This window comes from Salmo trutta, chromosome 37, assembly GCF_901001165.1.
Source record: "Salmo trutta chromosome 37, fSalTru1.1, whole genome shotgun sequence".
Taxonomy (NCBI): domain Eukaryota; kingdom Metazoa; phylum Chordata; class Actinopteri; order Salmoniformes; family Salmonidae; genus Salmo; species Salmo trutta.
In genome coordinates, this window is record NC_042993.1 from 21940657 (window position 1) to 21956312 (window position 15656).

General features: G+C 42.3%; 1 protein-coding gene across 9 annotated transcripts in view; it reads left to right on the top strand.

Moving 5' to 3' along the window:
• LOC115176784 (leucine-rich repeat and immunoglobulin-like domain-containing nogo receptor-interacting protein 1) overlaps window positions 1-14488 on the top strand; it is a 39113-nt gene extending 24625 nt beyond the window's left edge. For 8 of the 9 annotated variants that reach the window (XM_029737067.1, XM_029737073.1, XM_029737068.1 and 5 more), the window contains 2 exons: window positions 10979-11095; window positions 11216-14488. In XM_029737067.1, the coding sequence (XP_029592927.1) occupies window positions 11228-13063 (1836 nt within the window). In that variant the 5' untranslated portion in view covers window positions 10979-11095; window positions 11216-11227 and the 3' untranslated portion in view covers window positions 13064-14488. Of the gene's footprint in view, window positions 1-8353; window positions 8713-10978; window positions 11096-11215 lie in introns of those variants that run through there. The other variant, XM_029737075.1, reaches the window with a different exon arrangement.
• Window positions 14489-15656: the final 1168 nt, after the last annotated feature.

Genomic DNA, 15656 nt, shown 5'->3' on the forward strand with positions numbered 1-15656 from the left:
ACCTGGACTAAAGCATCCGCCAACTCCTGGACAGTCTGTGGTGCAACGTGGCGTTGGTGGATGGAGTGAGACATGATGTCCCAGATGTGCTCAATTGGATTCAGGTCTGGGGAACGGGCGGGCCAGTCCATAGCATCAATGCCTTCCTCTTGCAGGGACTGCTGACACACTCCAGCCACATGAGGTCTAGCATTGTCTTGCATTAGGAGGAACCCAGGGCCAACCGCACCAGCATATGGTCTCACAAGGGGTCTGAGGATCTCATCTCGGTACCTAATGGCAGTCAGGCTACCTCTGGCGAGCACATGGAGGGCTGTGCGACCCCCCCAAAGAAATGCCACCCCACACCATGACTGACCCACTGCCAAACCGGTCATGCTGGAGGATGTTTCTGGCAGCAGAACGATCTCCACGGTGTCTCCAGACTCTGTCACGTCTGTCACATGTGCTCAGTGTGAACCTGCGTCATCTGTGAAGAGCACAGGGCGCCAGTGCCGAATTTGCCAATCTTGGTGTTCTCTGGCAAATGCCAAACGTCCTGCACGGTGTTGGGCTGTAAGCACAACCCCCACCTGTGGACGTCGGACCGTTTGAGCAGACACATGCACATTTGTGGCCTGCTGGAGGTCATTTTGCAGGGCTCTGGCAGTGCTCCTCTTGCTCCTCCTTGCACAAAGGCGGAGGTAGCGGTCCTGCTGCTGGGTTGTTGCCCTCCTACGGCCTCCTCCACGTCTCCTGATGTACTGGCCTCTCTCCTGGTAGCGCCTCCATGCTCTGGACACTACGCTGACAGACACAGCAAACCTTCTTGCCACAGCTCGCATTGATGTGCCATGCTGGATGAGCTGCACTACCTGAGCCACTTGTGTTGGTTGTAGACTCCGTCTCATGCTACCACTAGAGTGAAAGCACTGCCAGCATTCAAAAGTGACCAAAACATCAGCCAGGAAGCATAAGAACTGAGAAGTGGTCTGTGGTCACCACCTGCAGAACCACTCCTTTATTGGGGGTGTCTTGCTAATTGCCTATTATTTCCACCTGTTGTCTATTCCATTTGCACAACAGCATGTGAAATTTATTGTCAATCAGTGTTGCTTCCTAAGTGGACAGTTTGATTTCACAGAAGTGTGATTGACTTGGAGTTACATTGTGTTGTTTAAGTGTTCCCTTTATTTTTTTGAGCAGTGTATAAACACAACATGCAACAATTTCAAAGAATTTAAGGATATCAGTCAATTTAAATAAATATATTAGGCCCTAATCTAACATGACTGGGAATACAGATATGCATCTGTTGGTCACAGGTACCTTAAAAAAAAGATAGGGGTGTGGATCAGAAAACCAGTCAGTATCTGGTGTGACCACCATTTGCCTCATGCAGCACGACATCTCCTTCACATAGAGTTGATCAGGCTGTTGATTGGGGCCTGTTGTTCCACTCCTCTTCAAAGGCTGTGCGAAGTTGCTGGCTATAGGCGGAAACTGGAACACGCTGTTGTACATGTCGATCCAGAGCATCCCACACATGCTCAATGGGTGACATGTCTGCAGAGTATGCAGGCCAAGGAAGAACTGGGACATTTTCAGCTTCCAGGAATTGTGTACAGATCCTTGCGACATGGGACGGTGCATTATCATGCTGAAACATGAGGTGATGGCTGCGGATGAATGTCATGACAATTGGCCTCAAGGTTGAAATTGCCATTGATAAAATGCAATCGTTTTTGTTGTCCATAGCTTATGCCTGCCCATACCATAACCCCACAGCCACCATGGGGCACTCTGTTCACAACGTTGACATCAGAAAACTACTCGCCCACACGACACCATACACGTCTGCGGTTGTGAGGCTGGTTGGACGTACTGCCAAATTCTAAAAAATTATGTTGGAGGCGGCTTTTGGTAGAGAAATGAACATTAAATTCTCTGGCAACAGCTCTGGTGGACATTCCTTCAGTCAGCATGCCATTTGCACGGTCTCTCAAAACCTGAGACATCTGTGGCATTGTGTTGTGTGACAAAACTGCACATTTTAGAGTGGCCTTTTATTGTCCCCAGCACAAGATGCACCTGTGCTGTAGACAATGCTGTTTAATTAGCTTCTTGATTTGCCACACCTGTCAGGTGGATGGATTATCTTGGCAAAGGAGAAACTCTCACTAACAGGGATGTAAACAAATTTGTGCACAACATTTCAGAGAAATAATATTTTTGTACGTATGAAACATTTCTGGGATCTTTTATTTCAAATCAAATTTTACTTGTCACATGCGCCCCAAATACAACAGGGGTTATTCTTACCGTGAAATGCTTACTTACAAGCCCTTAACCAACAGCGCAGTTCAAGAAGAGTTAAGAAAATATTTACCAAATAAACTTAAGAAAAAAAAAAGTAACAATAACAAGGCCACATACAGGGGGTACCGGTACTGAGTCAATGTGCGGGGGTATAGGTTAGTCGAGGTAATTTGTACATGTAGGTAGGGGTGAAGTGACTATGCATAGATAATAAACAGCAAGTAGCAGCTGTGTACAAAACAAATGGGGGGGGGGGGGGGGGGGGGTCAATGTAAATAGTCCGGTGGCCATTTGATTAATTGTTCAGCTGTCTTGTGGCTTGGAGGTAGAAGCTGTTAAGGAGCCTTAAGATGCACTCATTAAGATCTGGCCAATAAGTTGGCACGGCCAATACACCTGAACACACTTAACAAGATGGAGGATAGAGATAATTTGGTTGATGCTGAGAACGGAATGTATATGTTTTTAAATAATTCTTAGAACATTCTCTAACGTTACTAACGTTTTCTTGTGTTTTTTATGGAAAGAACAATTTGAGAACATTCACAATGGACAACCACACTCTCATCAAACTCTAAGAAACATATGGTTCTCAGAACATTATGTGCTAGCTGGGTTTGTACCCACAATGCATCACTACTGACCAGACCAAATCTGTACCAATCATAGACGTCTATGTTTCAAGTTTGGACATCACAGTACAGCACAGTGCAGCACATATTAGAATAAAGTACAGTATAGTTCAGTACAGTAAATTTCAGTACAGTACAATAGAGTAAATTATACTGTACTCTAGTGTGCTCTACTGTACTAAACTCTACTGTACATTACTGTATTGTACTGACCTCTACTTTTCTGTACTGTACTATACTGTGCTGTGCTGTACTGTGCTGTCCAAACTTGTGAAACAGACATCTATGATTGGTTCAGATTTGGGCTGACCAAATTTCCACTGCTTTTCAACATCCATGGACGATCGGTGTCGGTCAGTGCTCAGTGGGTGAGAGGGTTGGTTACACTAAATGGAAAGAAAGGGGGCTCATGGATAGGTGTCAGTAAGAGGTGGGTTATCCAGATTGCTTTCAAACGCTTTGACCACCACTTGACAGAAAGAAAACAGTTATGATCTGAACATAACAGTATGCCAGTGGAAGGGAGGACAGTAGCAGGTGACCCAACTGTGGTTTCTGACTACTATGAATTCCCATTGTAGCCATTCAGTTGCAGTCAGTCTGTTACAGATTTTTTTGGTTATTCTTTTAACGATTTGGTAACAGAATAATGCGTTTTAATCACTTAATAAATTATGAACCAAATTGTTATCAGTAAAAACATAAAACTACTTGGTTGGTCTACCTTTACTTGTTACTTATGTGAACTTTCATAATCCTCCCTCCTCATGAGGGAGAGAAATTAGGAAATATCTTAAAGATATGTAGGTTTTTGGTAACTGAATGATACTAGGCAATATTTCTTAAACTTACAGAAGGCAAATCGTTTTTTTAAATGTATTTCTAATACCTTTTAAGACTTTTTCTGCCAGATGTTTTCTAAGACCCCTTTTCCATCTGTTTGACCATTAATCAAAGCCTTAGTTTATTCCTAATTTCTAGCATGGAAAATGGTGGACAATTTCTTTCCCCCCAGAAATATTGACTCTCGTAGGTTTCATTTCACACCAAATTTGATGTGCTCCTATGAACTTCACATGTGAATGCTCATAGGGCTTTTAACATGGAACTGCCCATCACTCGTATTAGAGAGTTGGTTTAAAAACCTGTTTATGGAGGATAATGCATTCTGTTCACACCAACTCGGTCCTGGGTTGACAATTTCAAAGGATTGTTTCTGTCATTCTCTTTTTTTTTTTACCATATCAGTAGCCTCAAACAAGACCCTTTGGAAGGATTGTGCATAAACATTATGTATACATAATAAAAGTCACAATATGAAGATTTAAATGGCAATACCCTTGGGCTCATGTCAAACCAACAAATTACTTATTTTCGTCATTGCAGTGGTTATGAGAGACTGTGCTAAAGGACTAGGACTAATGTTTATGCATGTTTTCATTCTGCCTTTAATTTGATTAAGTTCAACTAAATTGCCCGTAGTGTTTCTGCATATCAGAGGACTTATTAAACTAATCAATGATGTAAACACAACATCACAGCACTATAATAAAACCTCATTGTTAATTTTCCAACCAATCCATTTGAGCAAAATGAAGCATGGTTGAAACAACCTGCATACTTACTCTGAGGTCACAAGGAAATGGACACTGTGTCTCTGTGCCTTTATTTGATGATGTATTCTTTCAGACTCATCCGCGCTTATCACATTTATTGGATGAGATAACAGCCCCAGTATGTGCTGTACCCAGAGAGGAAAGTATGTGCATTTCATTAGCGTTCCACATGATTGGACCCAGGCTATAGCTTTAGCACCACCATAGCAGGTTACCTTTATTGGAATGAAGTTAGGATTGTGGATGGCTCTGATCAGATTAGCAAGCAGCCCGTAAGTGTGCCAAAGGGGAAAAGCTCCACCTGTCCAGTTCTGTGTGGAGGATTATGTAGTGTAGTTGCTTTTCTGTGAAAAACGCAACCCGTAACAAACTGTTGTGGCTCTCTTTCAAGAGGTTGCTCTCTTTGTCCTCTCAAAGCTGTTTTGGAATAGTGAAAGCAGAGAGGGAATGCTGAAAATGGAAGGACATTCTAATGAAAGTGTAGCCTAAAGGAGACCTTGTAACAGGCCCAATGTAATCCAAGAATGGTACAATTGGCCGCTGTTATATATTCTTGGTATATTCCCCATAGGCGGAAAGTTTCCTGACCGCTGAAGTCCACCTTCAGAAGAATCAAGCACCTTTTTATAAAGCGTACTTGCTGGAATCCTTGTTTACCATCCATCTCCTCCTGTCAGACATTGTTCTTTCTCTCATTGTACCTCGTTGGATTCAATCCGTCAATGCTATTAACTAAAACGACCTCATTTGGCATGTCACATCAGTGCTACACTGAAACCAATTATCTTTTCTCATTTATTTGTGCTATTATTAATTTTGCAGACAGTGCACTTTGTGCGAGCAGTGACTTAACTGACTGCCTTGATAAAGAATTATAATATAGTGCACCCTACAACACGACAGAACACTGTTTCTGGAACCAGATTGATTTGAGTGGGCTGTCATAGTGACCCACTTCTGCCTGTGAGAAAGAGTGAGAGTGTAAATACAAACATATTCAGAGCACACACACGCGTACACACACACACACACACACACACACAATGCATAACGCCTAACCCTAAGCATCCCGATGCATAGACACACATTCCACCATACAAAAGACCAGAAACCCTCCAAAACCCACAGACATTTAAGTTGCAAATACACACAAAAAGCATTTGTATAAAACACATTAAATCCAGATGAAACAAATGCAATTGCAAATGTGGGCACAGTGTCACACAGTTAATATAATCATATTTGTCACAGTTGCAAGCTTACAGCCAGACAAACATACTCTTCTTTATGGCTTCCCTACATGCTTAGTGTAATGCAATTACACAAGCTATCTAACGTAGGTCTACACACACACACACACACACACACACACACACACACATACACTGCAATATTATTGAGGTATACGTTGTCTTTACAAAATGTTTTAAAGTGATTGAATCAGAAATGGCTTGCTTGACTTGAGGTTGTTTACGAGCCCTTTCTCCTTTCCCTGGCAGACCCAATGGCAAAAAAAATCTGGCATTCTGAAGAGCATTGCTATTCTCTCCCCCTCAGCCTAGCAGCTGTTCTGCTCACAAACCTTTTAATACACGCTTGTAGAACTCTGGTGCATATCACAGAGGCTGGTACACAGAGGCAGGTGACAGGAGCAATAAACAATGTCTTTCTAGCACATAAAAACATACAGATATACACACTGAGACACTTTCAACAGAGTGGATGCACACACCCGGACCCCCTGGTCTGTGCTGTTGTTTAATTTCAGCCATCTTAATTGGTCTAAGAATAGCACTTATACAAGTGTCAAAGTGCAGCCTGGTTTACACTGCAATCTCTTTCTAACCCCATGGTGATTTAGATAGTGACCAATGTGGGGAGGGGAGGAAAAGTCTGCCAGGGTGTCTGTTTTGAGGACTGACGTCAATACAGTGAATGAACACAAGAATGTTCTCGTGGCCCATCCAAAGCGGCCCCCAGCTAGACATCATGCACTGGTTCAATTGGGTCTTCTTGCCTATAATCTCTAAGTGTCCCTGCCAATACTGATCGGGAAAAATGTGTCTTGAGGTAGGAAAGACCAAAGGCTTTGGGAAATACTAGTCAGGCTGCAGAGCAGATACCACTTCAAAACAATGAATCACATAAAAAACAGATCAAACTTAGTTTGGGGTTGTTGTTTTGCTCTGTTTCTGCTGTGGGTCATGTCAAAATGAGAAGGAGGCTCATGAGCCACAGTTTTGGTTACCTAAAGTGATTCCATGGAGTCAGTAATGGGGATTCTGTAGCTAGGCACGCACTGCAAGGTCACTGTTTTGACACTGAGAATGTTCTGACATCTGTCCACAGTTTGATGTAACACGATGACAGCTGAGCAGACTTGATGAGTTTTGTGTGGTGGTGGGGGAGAGCTGAGTGGCAAAGTCCAAATGTTTGAAAGAATTAAGCAACAGTGGGATCCAACCCAAACACCAAACATGGTTTCTGGATCTGCCATGGGATTGTCTGAGTGGATGTTACATCAGGTTGGCTTTGATATTGTTTGCATTTGGTGTTGTGGTTGTCTGTTAGATAAGAGCTGGCCGCTGCACAGGTTTGGACGGGTGGGTTTTGGTGTTATGCAAAAGTTTTACATATCGGCCAATCAGGCATTTTGCCATCAACTGTCCAGCTGAAAACAAAACAAACCCAATACCCTTACCACCCAGGACAGACTTCATTCAGCAGCTTCCTCAACAACAACTATTTCAATTGGATCAATACTTGAAATAGAATACTATTTTTACCCGTTAGAATGTACTTAGCATAAATACAAATGAATATGATACCGTGTGACTGTGGAATCCAAAGTGGGTGAAGTCTAGATTCCTGACCCTGTCTAATTTGACAGACAGGTTCAGCCCTAGGTCAGGACCATTGGCTGCAATCTTGCTTCATGGTGTATGCATGAACATACAGTACCAGTCAAAAGTTCGGACACACCTACTCATTCAAGGCTTTTTCTTTATTTTTTACTATTTTCTACATTGTAGAATGATAGTGAAGACATCAAAACTATGAAATAACACATATGGAATCATGTAGTAAGCAAAAAAGTGTTAAACAAATCAATATTATTTTTTTATATTTGAGATTCTTGATGACATCTTTGCACACTCTTGGCATTCTCTCAACCAGCTTCACCTGGAATGCTTTTCCAACAGACTTGAAGGAGTTCCCACATATGCTGAGCACTTGTTGGCTGCTTTTCCTTCACTCTGCGGTTTTTGTGACAGCACTTGAAGAAACTTTAAAAGTTCTTGAAATTTTCCGGATTGACTGACCTTCATGTCTTAAAGTAATGATGGACTGTCGTTTCTCTTTGCTTATTTGAGCTGTTCTTGCCATAATATGGAATTGGGCTTTTACCAAATAGAGCTATCTTCTGTATAGCACCCCTACCTTGTCACAACACAACTGATTGGCTCAAACGCATTAAAAAGGAAAACAATTCCACAAATTAACTTTTTTAACAAGGCACATCTGTTAAATGAAATGCATTCCAGGTGACTACCTCATGAAGCTGTTTAATGCCAAGAATGTGCAAAGCTGTTATCAAGGCAAAATCAAGGCAAAGATTGGCTACTTTGAAGAATCTCAAATAGAAAATATATTCCATGCGTGTTATTTCATAGTTTTGATGTCTTCACTATTATTCTACAATGTAGAAAATTGTAAAAATAAAGAAACTCTTGAATGAGTAAGTGTCCAAACCTTTGATTGGTACTGTATAGCAGGAGGAATTCTATAACACTGTGGCTAAAGGCTCAACCTCTGACAGCCCTGCCTCATTCACTCCACCTAGCTTCCCGCCGTGATGTCATGCACCTGCCAGTCTCTGTCTCTCACAAGTCCACACTGAGGGATCAACACGGTTAATTTATGTTAGCTTGCACTATGGTGTTAGAATGGTACAAGCAGTTCCAAGCATCGGAGCGCAAGTGGATGGGTTATGAGTCAGCCCTTCTAGTCGCTATAAGACCGTTTTCGGGAATAGCAGGGATGAGACAAGCCGCTCTGGGACCGATTTTCAACTTGGCCGGTCAGTGAGAAGGCTGTGTCGAGAAAGGACAGAGTGAGAAAGTGTCTCTATGATGTTGGACTGTGAGAGACCGCAGCTCCCGCAGGTTTGACTGAGCTCAGCACTCTATATTAATAATATTGATGTATTAGTCATATCATATGCATAGTCATTTGATATATTGGATGGTAGATTTTTAGCATTTTTAGAGTAGTATATGATATATTTTAGAAAGGGCATGAACAAAGAAATATGGTAACGGTAAATAATTGCAAGCTATATTGTACCCATATTTACTTGTATTTTGGTTTTAAGCAGTAGTTAAATCACAGCAATGGATCGGTCCATAGTCCTCCTTCATAAGTCTTGATGTGCCTGACAACACTTTGTCAGCTAGTGAATGTTTTCTTCAGTGATATGAGTTGGATCTTGGGGCCAATTTTTCAAATGCAATGCTACAATTAGTAAACTAATTGGATTAATTTACAAGATATCAGCAATGACATGATTATGTCGTCACATTGTACCAGTTGGGGGAAATATATGTAGGCTATCACTTTTTACTTTTGTTTATTTAGATTTTAACTTTTGATCAGTGGTGGAAAAAGTAAAGATACCTTAATAGAAAATGACTCAAGTAAAAGTCACACAGTAAATTTCTACTTGAGTAAAAGTCTAAAAGTATTTGGTTTAAAATATACTTAAGTATCAAAAGTAAAAGTATAAATTCCTTATATTAAGCAAGCCAAACGGCACAATTTTCTCTTTTTTTTAAATTTACGGATAGCCAGGGGCACACTCCAATATTCAGACATCATTTACAAACGAAGCATGTGTCTTTAATGAGTCTGCCAGATCAAAGGCAGGGATGACCAGGGATGTTCTGTGCATGAATTGGACAATTTTCCTGTCCTGCCAAGCATTCAAAATGTAACGAGTACTTTTGGGTGTCAAGGAAAATGTATGGAGTAAAAAGTACAATATTTTCTTAAGGAATGAAGTGAAGTAAAAGTATAAGTAGTAAATATAAATAGTAAAAAATATAAATAGTAAAGTACAGATACCCCCAAAAACGACTTAAGTAGCACCTTAAAGTATTTTTACTTAAGTACTTTACACCACTGCTTTTGATGTTGTCGATTTTGCCTTTTGGTGTTCATGAGGGCTAGATCTAAATGCAGTTGCAGTTACAACTAATGTTTTTGGCATTTGTGTCAGTATAAGAGTTAGTGCTTTAGTCAGTGCTTTAGTCGTCATCAGGATTAAAACTTTTAAAAGCATTCCCAAAATCTGATTTGCACCATAGTTGAATCACAAATGTTGCTGAAATGTATGTCATATTATATTTTATATATTTGTACTTAAAATGATAGCTTGAGATTTTGGCAATTAAGCCTTTTTTTCTACTTACCCAGAGTCAAATGAAGAAATGTATGCGTCTGTGTGCAGTTTAAAGGAAGGCAAAGGTAGTTTCTGGAGCTATTGCTTACTAGCATTAGTGCATTGACTGGAAGTCTACAGTACCTGCTAGCATTGTATCCATGAGTTCATCTGACTCTGGGTAAGTAGAAGAAAGGGCTTAATTGCCAAAATGTTGAACTATCCCTTTTAATACAGTGTAGTTGAAAATGTTCCCTAATTTCTTGTCCTGCTTAATTAATTGAAAAGGAGCCTGCACAGTAAGACAAAACCTTTTTGTTTCTTGGGGTATGTATGATGTGCCTCTATGGGAATGTTAGACTATTCCCTTCTTGACCTTCTCAACTTGGTCCTGTATAGCCTACGTGCGCACATCTGCCTTCACATGTCACGTGTCACTGGCCCTGACCACAGATAGCCTGCCTAATCCAGATGTCTGGCCAGGGGGCACAGCTCCCATCTGAACTGGCCTTCATCAGGGTTTTTAGAATCAGTAAGCATAGGTCTGGATGCACTAATGAGGATTTTTTGTGCAGATCAAGATGGGGCACGGTCATGGGCGTATGTTTCATTACCGTACCACTACCTTTTAGCCTGCAACTTAGACTGAGGATATAAGGTGCAGAGTAAAAGTGGTAAACAATGTATTATTTGGTAATCAATTAGTAAAGATGTTGTTTGTATTAAAAAGAGATGTAGGTTGATAGTAATTAGGACATCTGCTCTAAATAGTACCTTAATTATGCTCTGACGTTGATAATAATGATACATTTTTTATTGTCTTGATTCCACTCTGAAATTCACCACTTTTTTAGGTTTATCTCAAAATGTTGGAAACTCATGCTTTGTCCATAAATATAGCATTTGCAATCCATGATTTACAAATGCTACAAAGAATCCTTGCTTTTGTTTTTTGGGGGGGAGATTAATTCCTGTCTCTTTTGTCTCTCTAGGCCACTTGCAAGGACATGTTTTTTACAGAACATCATCTCTTATAGAAGACTTAACTCAAGTCTGATCCCAACTTGACCACCACTGGTTATGAAAACCTGCATCCTCGCAGTAAATCGGTAAGTTCCTTAACAAATACTAAAATATATTCAGACCTTTGTTTCATCTGTTATGGCATTGTGAGTTAGCATGACTGCTCTTTAGCTATCAGTTCATAACCTTTTCGTTTCCATTTTTAGGCAGGAGGCAAGATGTTTGTGGAGTCTGTTGTCCGATGGGGGGCATGGAGCATCTTGCTCCAGTGTGGATTATTGGGCGTGTCAGCAGGGGACTTCCCCTGGCCTTGCCCTGCCAGGTGTGTGTGTCGGCTTGAGACTTTAGAAGTGAATTGCTCTGACAAACAGCTGACTTCTGTGTCTGAGGGCTTCGCTAGTGGCACCCAGCGCATTAACTTATCTCGTAACAAGCTGAAGACGCTGGGTCGTCGCCAGTTCTTTGGGATGACCCAGCTAGAGGATCTGGACATTAGTGACAATGTCATTGCCATGATTGAAGTGGAGGCTTTCCAGGGCCTGCAGAACCTCAAGACCCTGTGCATTAGGAGCAACCGCCTCAAGATCATCTCTGTGGGGGTCTTCTCCGGACTGCCCAGCCTGCGCTTCCTGGACCTGAGTGAGAACGAGATCCTGGTCTTTCTGGACTTTACTTTCCGTGAGTTGGTGAGCCTTCACCAGCTGGAGGCTGGGGAGAATGACCTGGTGTTCATCTCCCAGCGGGCCTTTACCGGCCTGCAGAACCTGCAGGAGCTCAATCTGGACCGCAGCAACCTGACCTCCATCCCCACTGAGGCACTGTCCCAGCTCCAGAGCCTGACTCGGCTGCGCATGATCCGCCTCACCATCTCGGCGCTGCCCAACAATGCCTTCCGCCGCCTGCATCGGCTGCGCAGCCTCGTCATCTCCCACTGGCCCTTGCTGGACACCCTGGCCAGCAACAGCCTGATTGGCCTCAACCTCACCTCGCTGGTCATCAGCAGCTGCAATCTCAGTGCTGTCCCATACCAGGCGCTGCGCCACCTGGTCTACCTGGGCTACCTGGACCTGTCCTACAACCCCATCACAGCCATCCAGGGTAACCTGCTGGGAGACCTGTTGCGGCTGCAGGAACTGCACCTGGCTGGGGGCAACCTGCTCCGCATCGAGCCAGGGGCCTTCAGGGGGCTGGCATACTTCCGTCTGCTCAACGTGACATCCAATCAGCTCAGCACACTGGAGGACAGTGCCTTCCACTCGGTGGGGAATCTGCAGGTCCTGCGGCTGGATGGGAACCCCCTGGCCTGCGACTGCCGACTACTCTGGGTGGTCCGCCGGCGACAGCGCCTGAACTTTGACGGTCGCCAACCCACCTGCTCCACCCCGGACATGGTGCGAGAGCGGGAATTCCGGGACTTCTCGGAGAAAGAGCTCCCGAGACTGTTCACCTGCCGGCAGGCCCGCATTGTAGACCGCAGGTCCCAGGAGGTCAGGGTGGAGGAGGGCACTACGGTGCTCTTCTCCTGCAAGGCAGACGGTGACCCAATGCCCTCCTTTACCTGGTTGTCGGCCCAGCGGATTCCACTCTCCACTACGGGGCGCATCAGGGTGTTGTCCAATGGGACTCTAGAGGTACGCTATGCCCAGGTTCAGGACAGCGGCACATACCAGTGCACGGTGGGCAACGCAGCTGGCAACGACAGCCTGTACGTCAGCCTCTATGTGAAGGGTTTCCCACGTAACCGTACCATGCCCTTTTTCACCGACGAAGGCTGGATAGAGTCCTCACACGCCCCTACTGCCAACTCCTCTGCACACGTGGCCAACCAGTACCCGTTTGATGCCAAGACACTGATCATCGCCACCACCATGGGCTTCCTGTCCTTCCTCAGCTCAGTGGCTATCTGCTTCGTCTTCATGTTCTTCTGGAGCCAGAGCAAGGGGCAAATCAAACACACAGCAACCATCGACTATGTGCCCCGTACCTCAATGGGGGTAGGAGGAGGAGGGGGGGGTGGAGGGGATGCTGGCAAGTTCACCATGAAGCTTATCTAAGGTTATGTGGGAGAGAACATGGGACACATTGACTGTGTCACCCCATGAGGGTGAAGGCTCTACAGGGACACAGGGACACGGTCTGCCTTCAGAAAGCTAGATCCTCAGTGCACCCTTAACATACAGAAATTATACATATCTGATGACATATCATCCTAAATATCTCGGAGAAGAAAATAATGAACAGTGGTTGTCTAGAAGCCGGTTTATTTCAATTCTGTTGTCAATTTTTTAAAATGGTGTCATTTTCTTTATTCAAGTATTTATTCAACATTACAATTACAGTGCTACAAATCAAATTTGCCGTTGCAACATGATGATATTAAATATTTTACATGTTCATGTGTATAAGGAATGCTCTTAAAGTGTCAAGGTTAATTTCACTCATATCAGGTGTGCTTGGTGGATCTGATATACAGATATATAGTAAGTGTGGATATCATGTGTCAACTTGCCAATACAGGTCAACCAAGCATTGCCCTCTGACCTGCGGATAACTATTTATGCTTATCCACAGAGGATCCATTCAGAGATTGCATACTTACAATTTGCTTAAGGCTCTATGAAACTATAATAATATGCAAACACATGATTGTAGTTATATAGTTATAATAGATGTATAGAATATTGTACTAGGCTATATTCAAATACTGTAGATAAATCAGTTTCACTGTACAGTAACATTTCATGGCTCACTTTTTGACTAGCCTCTATTTTACGAAACTTCATGTTGTTTTGGGGACAGGAGTATTATATAGCTATCAGAATATGACAGTGTCCAGCGGGTGATGAAATTCTAATCTGTACATAAGAATGTATCCAATTCCATGTCATATTATAAACAATCTTTTAAGCTTTAAATCCTATTTCCATTTTATTTTTTATAACAAAGTACGATAGTTCGCACACATCAAATACAGAGAATTCAAGATCATTTTTTGCAAGTAATTTTCTTTTTATATCAGCGGAATTTCATACTGTATAATTTGGTAAGATATTGCAGTCAGAAACAATGCTAATATAAATGTATAACATTTATGTAACCTCACACTGTTTATTTTTCCTGAATGTTTATCGATCACAGGGTATTGAAAATATGTGCCTGAGTAATCTCACTCGCCATTAAAGAAACAATGATGAACTGTAATGGCGAACAGTACCTTGTGAAATTCAATGTCAAATGTAGGTCGTGGACATTTCCATGCTCTAGGTTACTTTATGGCTGTATCTAGTCCTGTGGATTAGTGTCACTCAAATATGCCACTCTTATTTCATGTACACTTGTTGTGTAGGTACACACAAACCAAAATCCCAAAACAATGTAAATGATGTACACATCTATAGTTAAGTCTGTTGTTTTGCTATCTTATTTGTAAAATATAATCTTTTTGCATTTTGAAATGATTAAAAACCTCTTTAACCTGCCTCATTGCCTTGGATTGATTCAGCAATATCCCATAGCCTTTTATGAAATGACTAAACTATTCAGTCTGCCCCAACATACAAATCTCAGTGGATCTGAGTTGGGCTCTATTTTAAATGACTATACAGTACATTGTTAAAAAATTGCTATGAGAGAGACATCCTTCACTGCATAAGACACAGCACGTTGATAATCTCAATGTTTTGACTGAGTTGTCAGACCCATTTCAATCGATTAGAGCAGAGAAAAACAGATTTGTTTCATCGCCTCAGTGCAAACGCAGATGGTTATTTGATAGAGCTGTGTTTGTTTGTTACACTTCCTTGTTAGTCTTAATTTTCAGACGGGAAAGGAGGAAATAGTAAATTAGGGTTTTGCTGTATATTGTCTCATTAGTTCAGTTGAAGGTGACAGCATGAAGGTCAACCTCCACAATCAACCTCCAGGAGATCCACGATCCACTGACAATTTCCCGTCCAGACGGATATGAAGCCCACCAGCTTTAAGTAGATTCTGTGGAGAGCAAATCATTTTCTCTCTCTTGCCCTTGCCCAGAATAATCCAGAAAAAATGATAATCACGTGCATTTGCAGAGATTTAAACCCTTTTGGATTACCTCTGCATGTCTCAATCTGTTATATAGGTCTGTCTGGTGGCTGCTAACCCGAGGCCTGGCCTGTCATATTATCTGTTTTAATGCAACTATTTCCTCTCATGGAATGGAATCCAAAGGTTTTACTGTAGCGTCATAAGCCAATGCTCCCTATGGGAAGCAAATCCAAGGGCATTCTTTACTTACTTGTGCTGTCAGGTGCAATGTTCATTGATATTAAAGACTGCGAGGACAAAAAAATCATAATTTTTTGTAGGTATAAATCTATTTAGGTTTACAATAGCCTGCCAAAGAAATATATACTCTCAAGTAGGCCTCATGGTTTACAGTACAGGTCTACAGTATTATTGCACCTCTACACAGATATGTCCACAAGAGAAAGAACTTGTTAGGTGTCAGTTTTAACATGGTTAACACCTTTAATGATCCCACAGTGCGGTTTTTCTTTACCTATAATTGATTGAATTGGGGCCCTTGTGTCTGAATTCCAGGTGATAAAAGAACCATGATGCTTTGTGTTCCCCTTATCTGGCCTGATGCCTACCACTGAGTGGTGC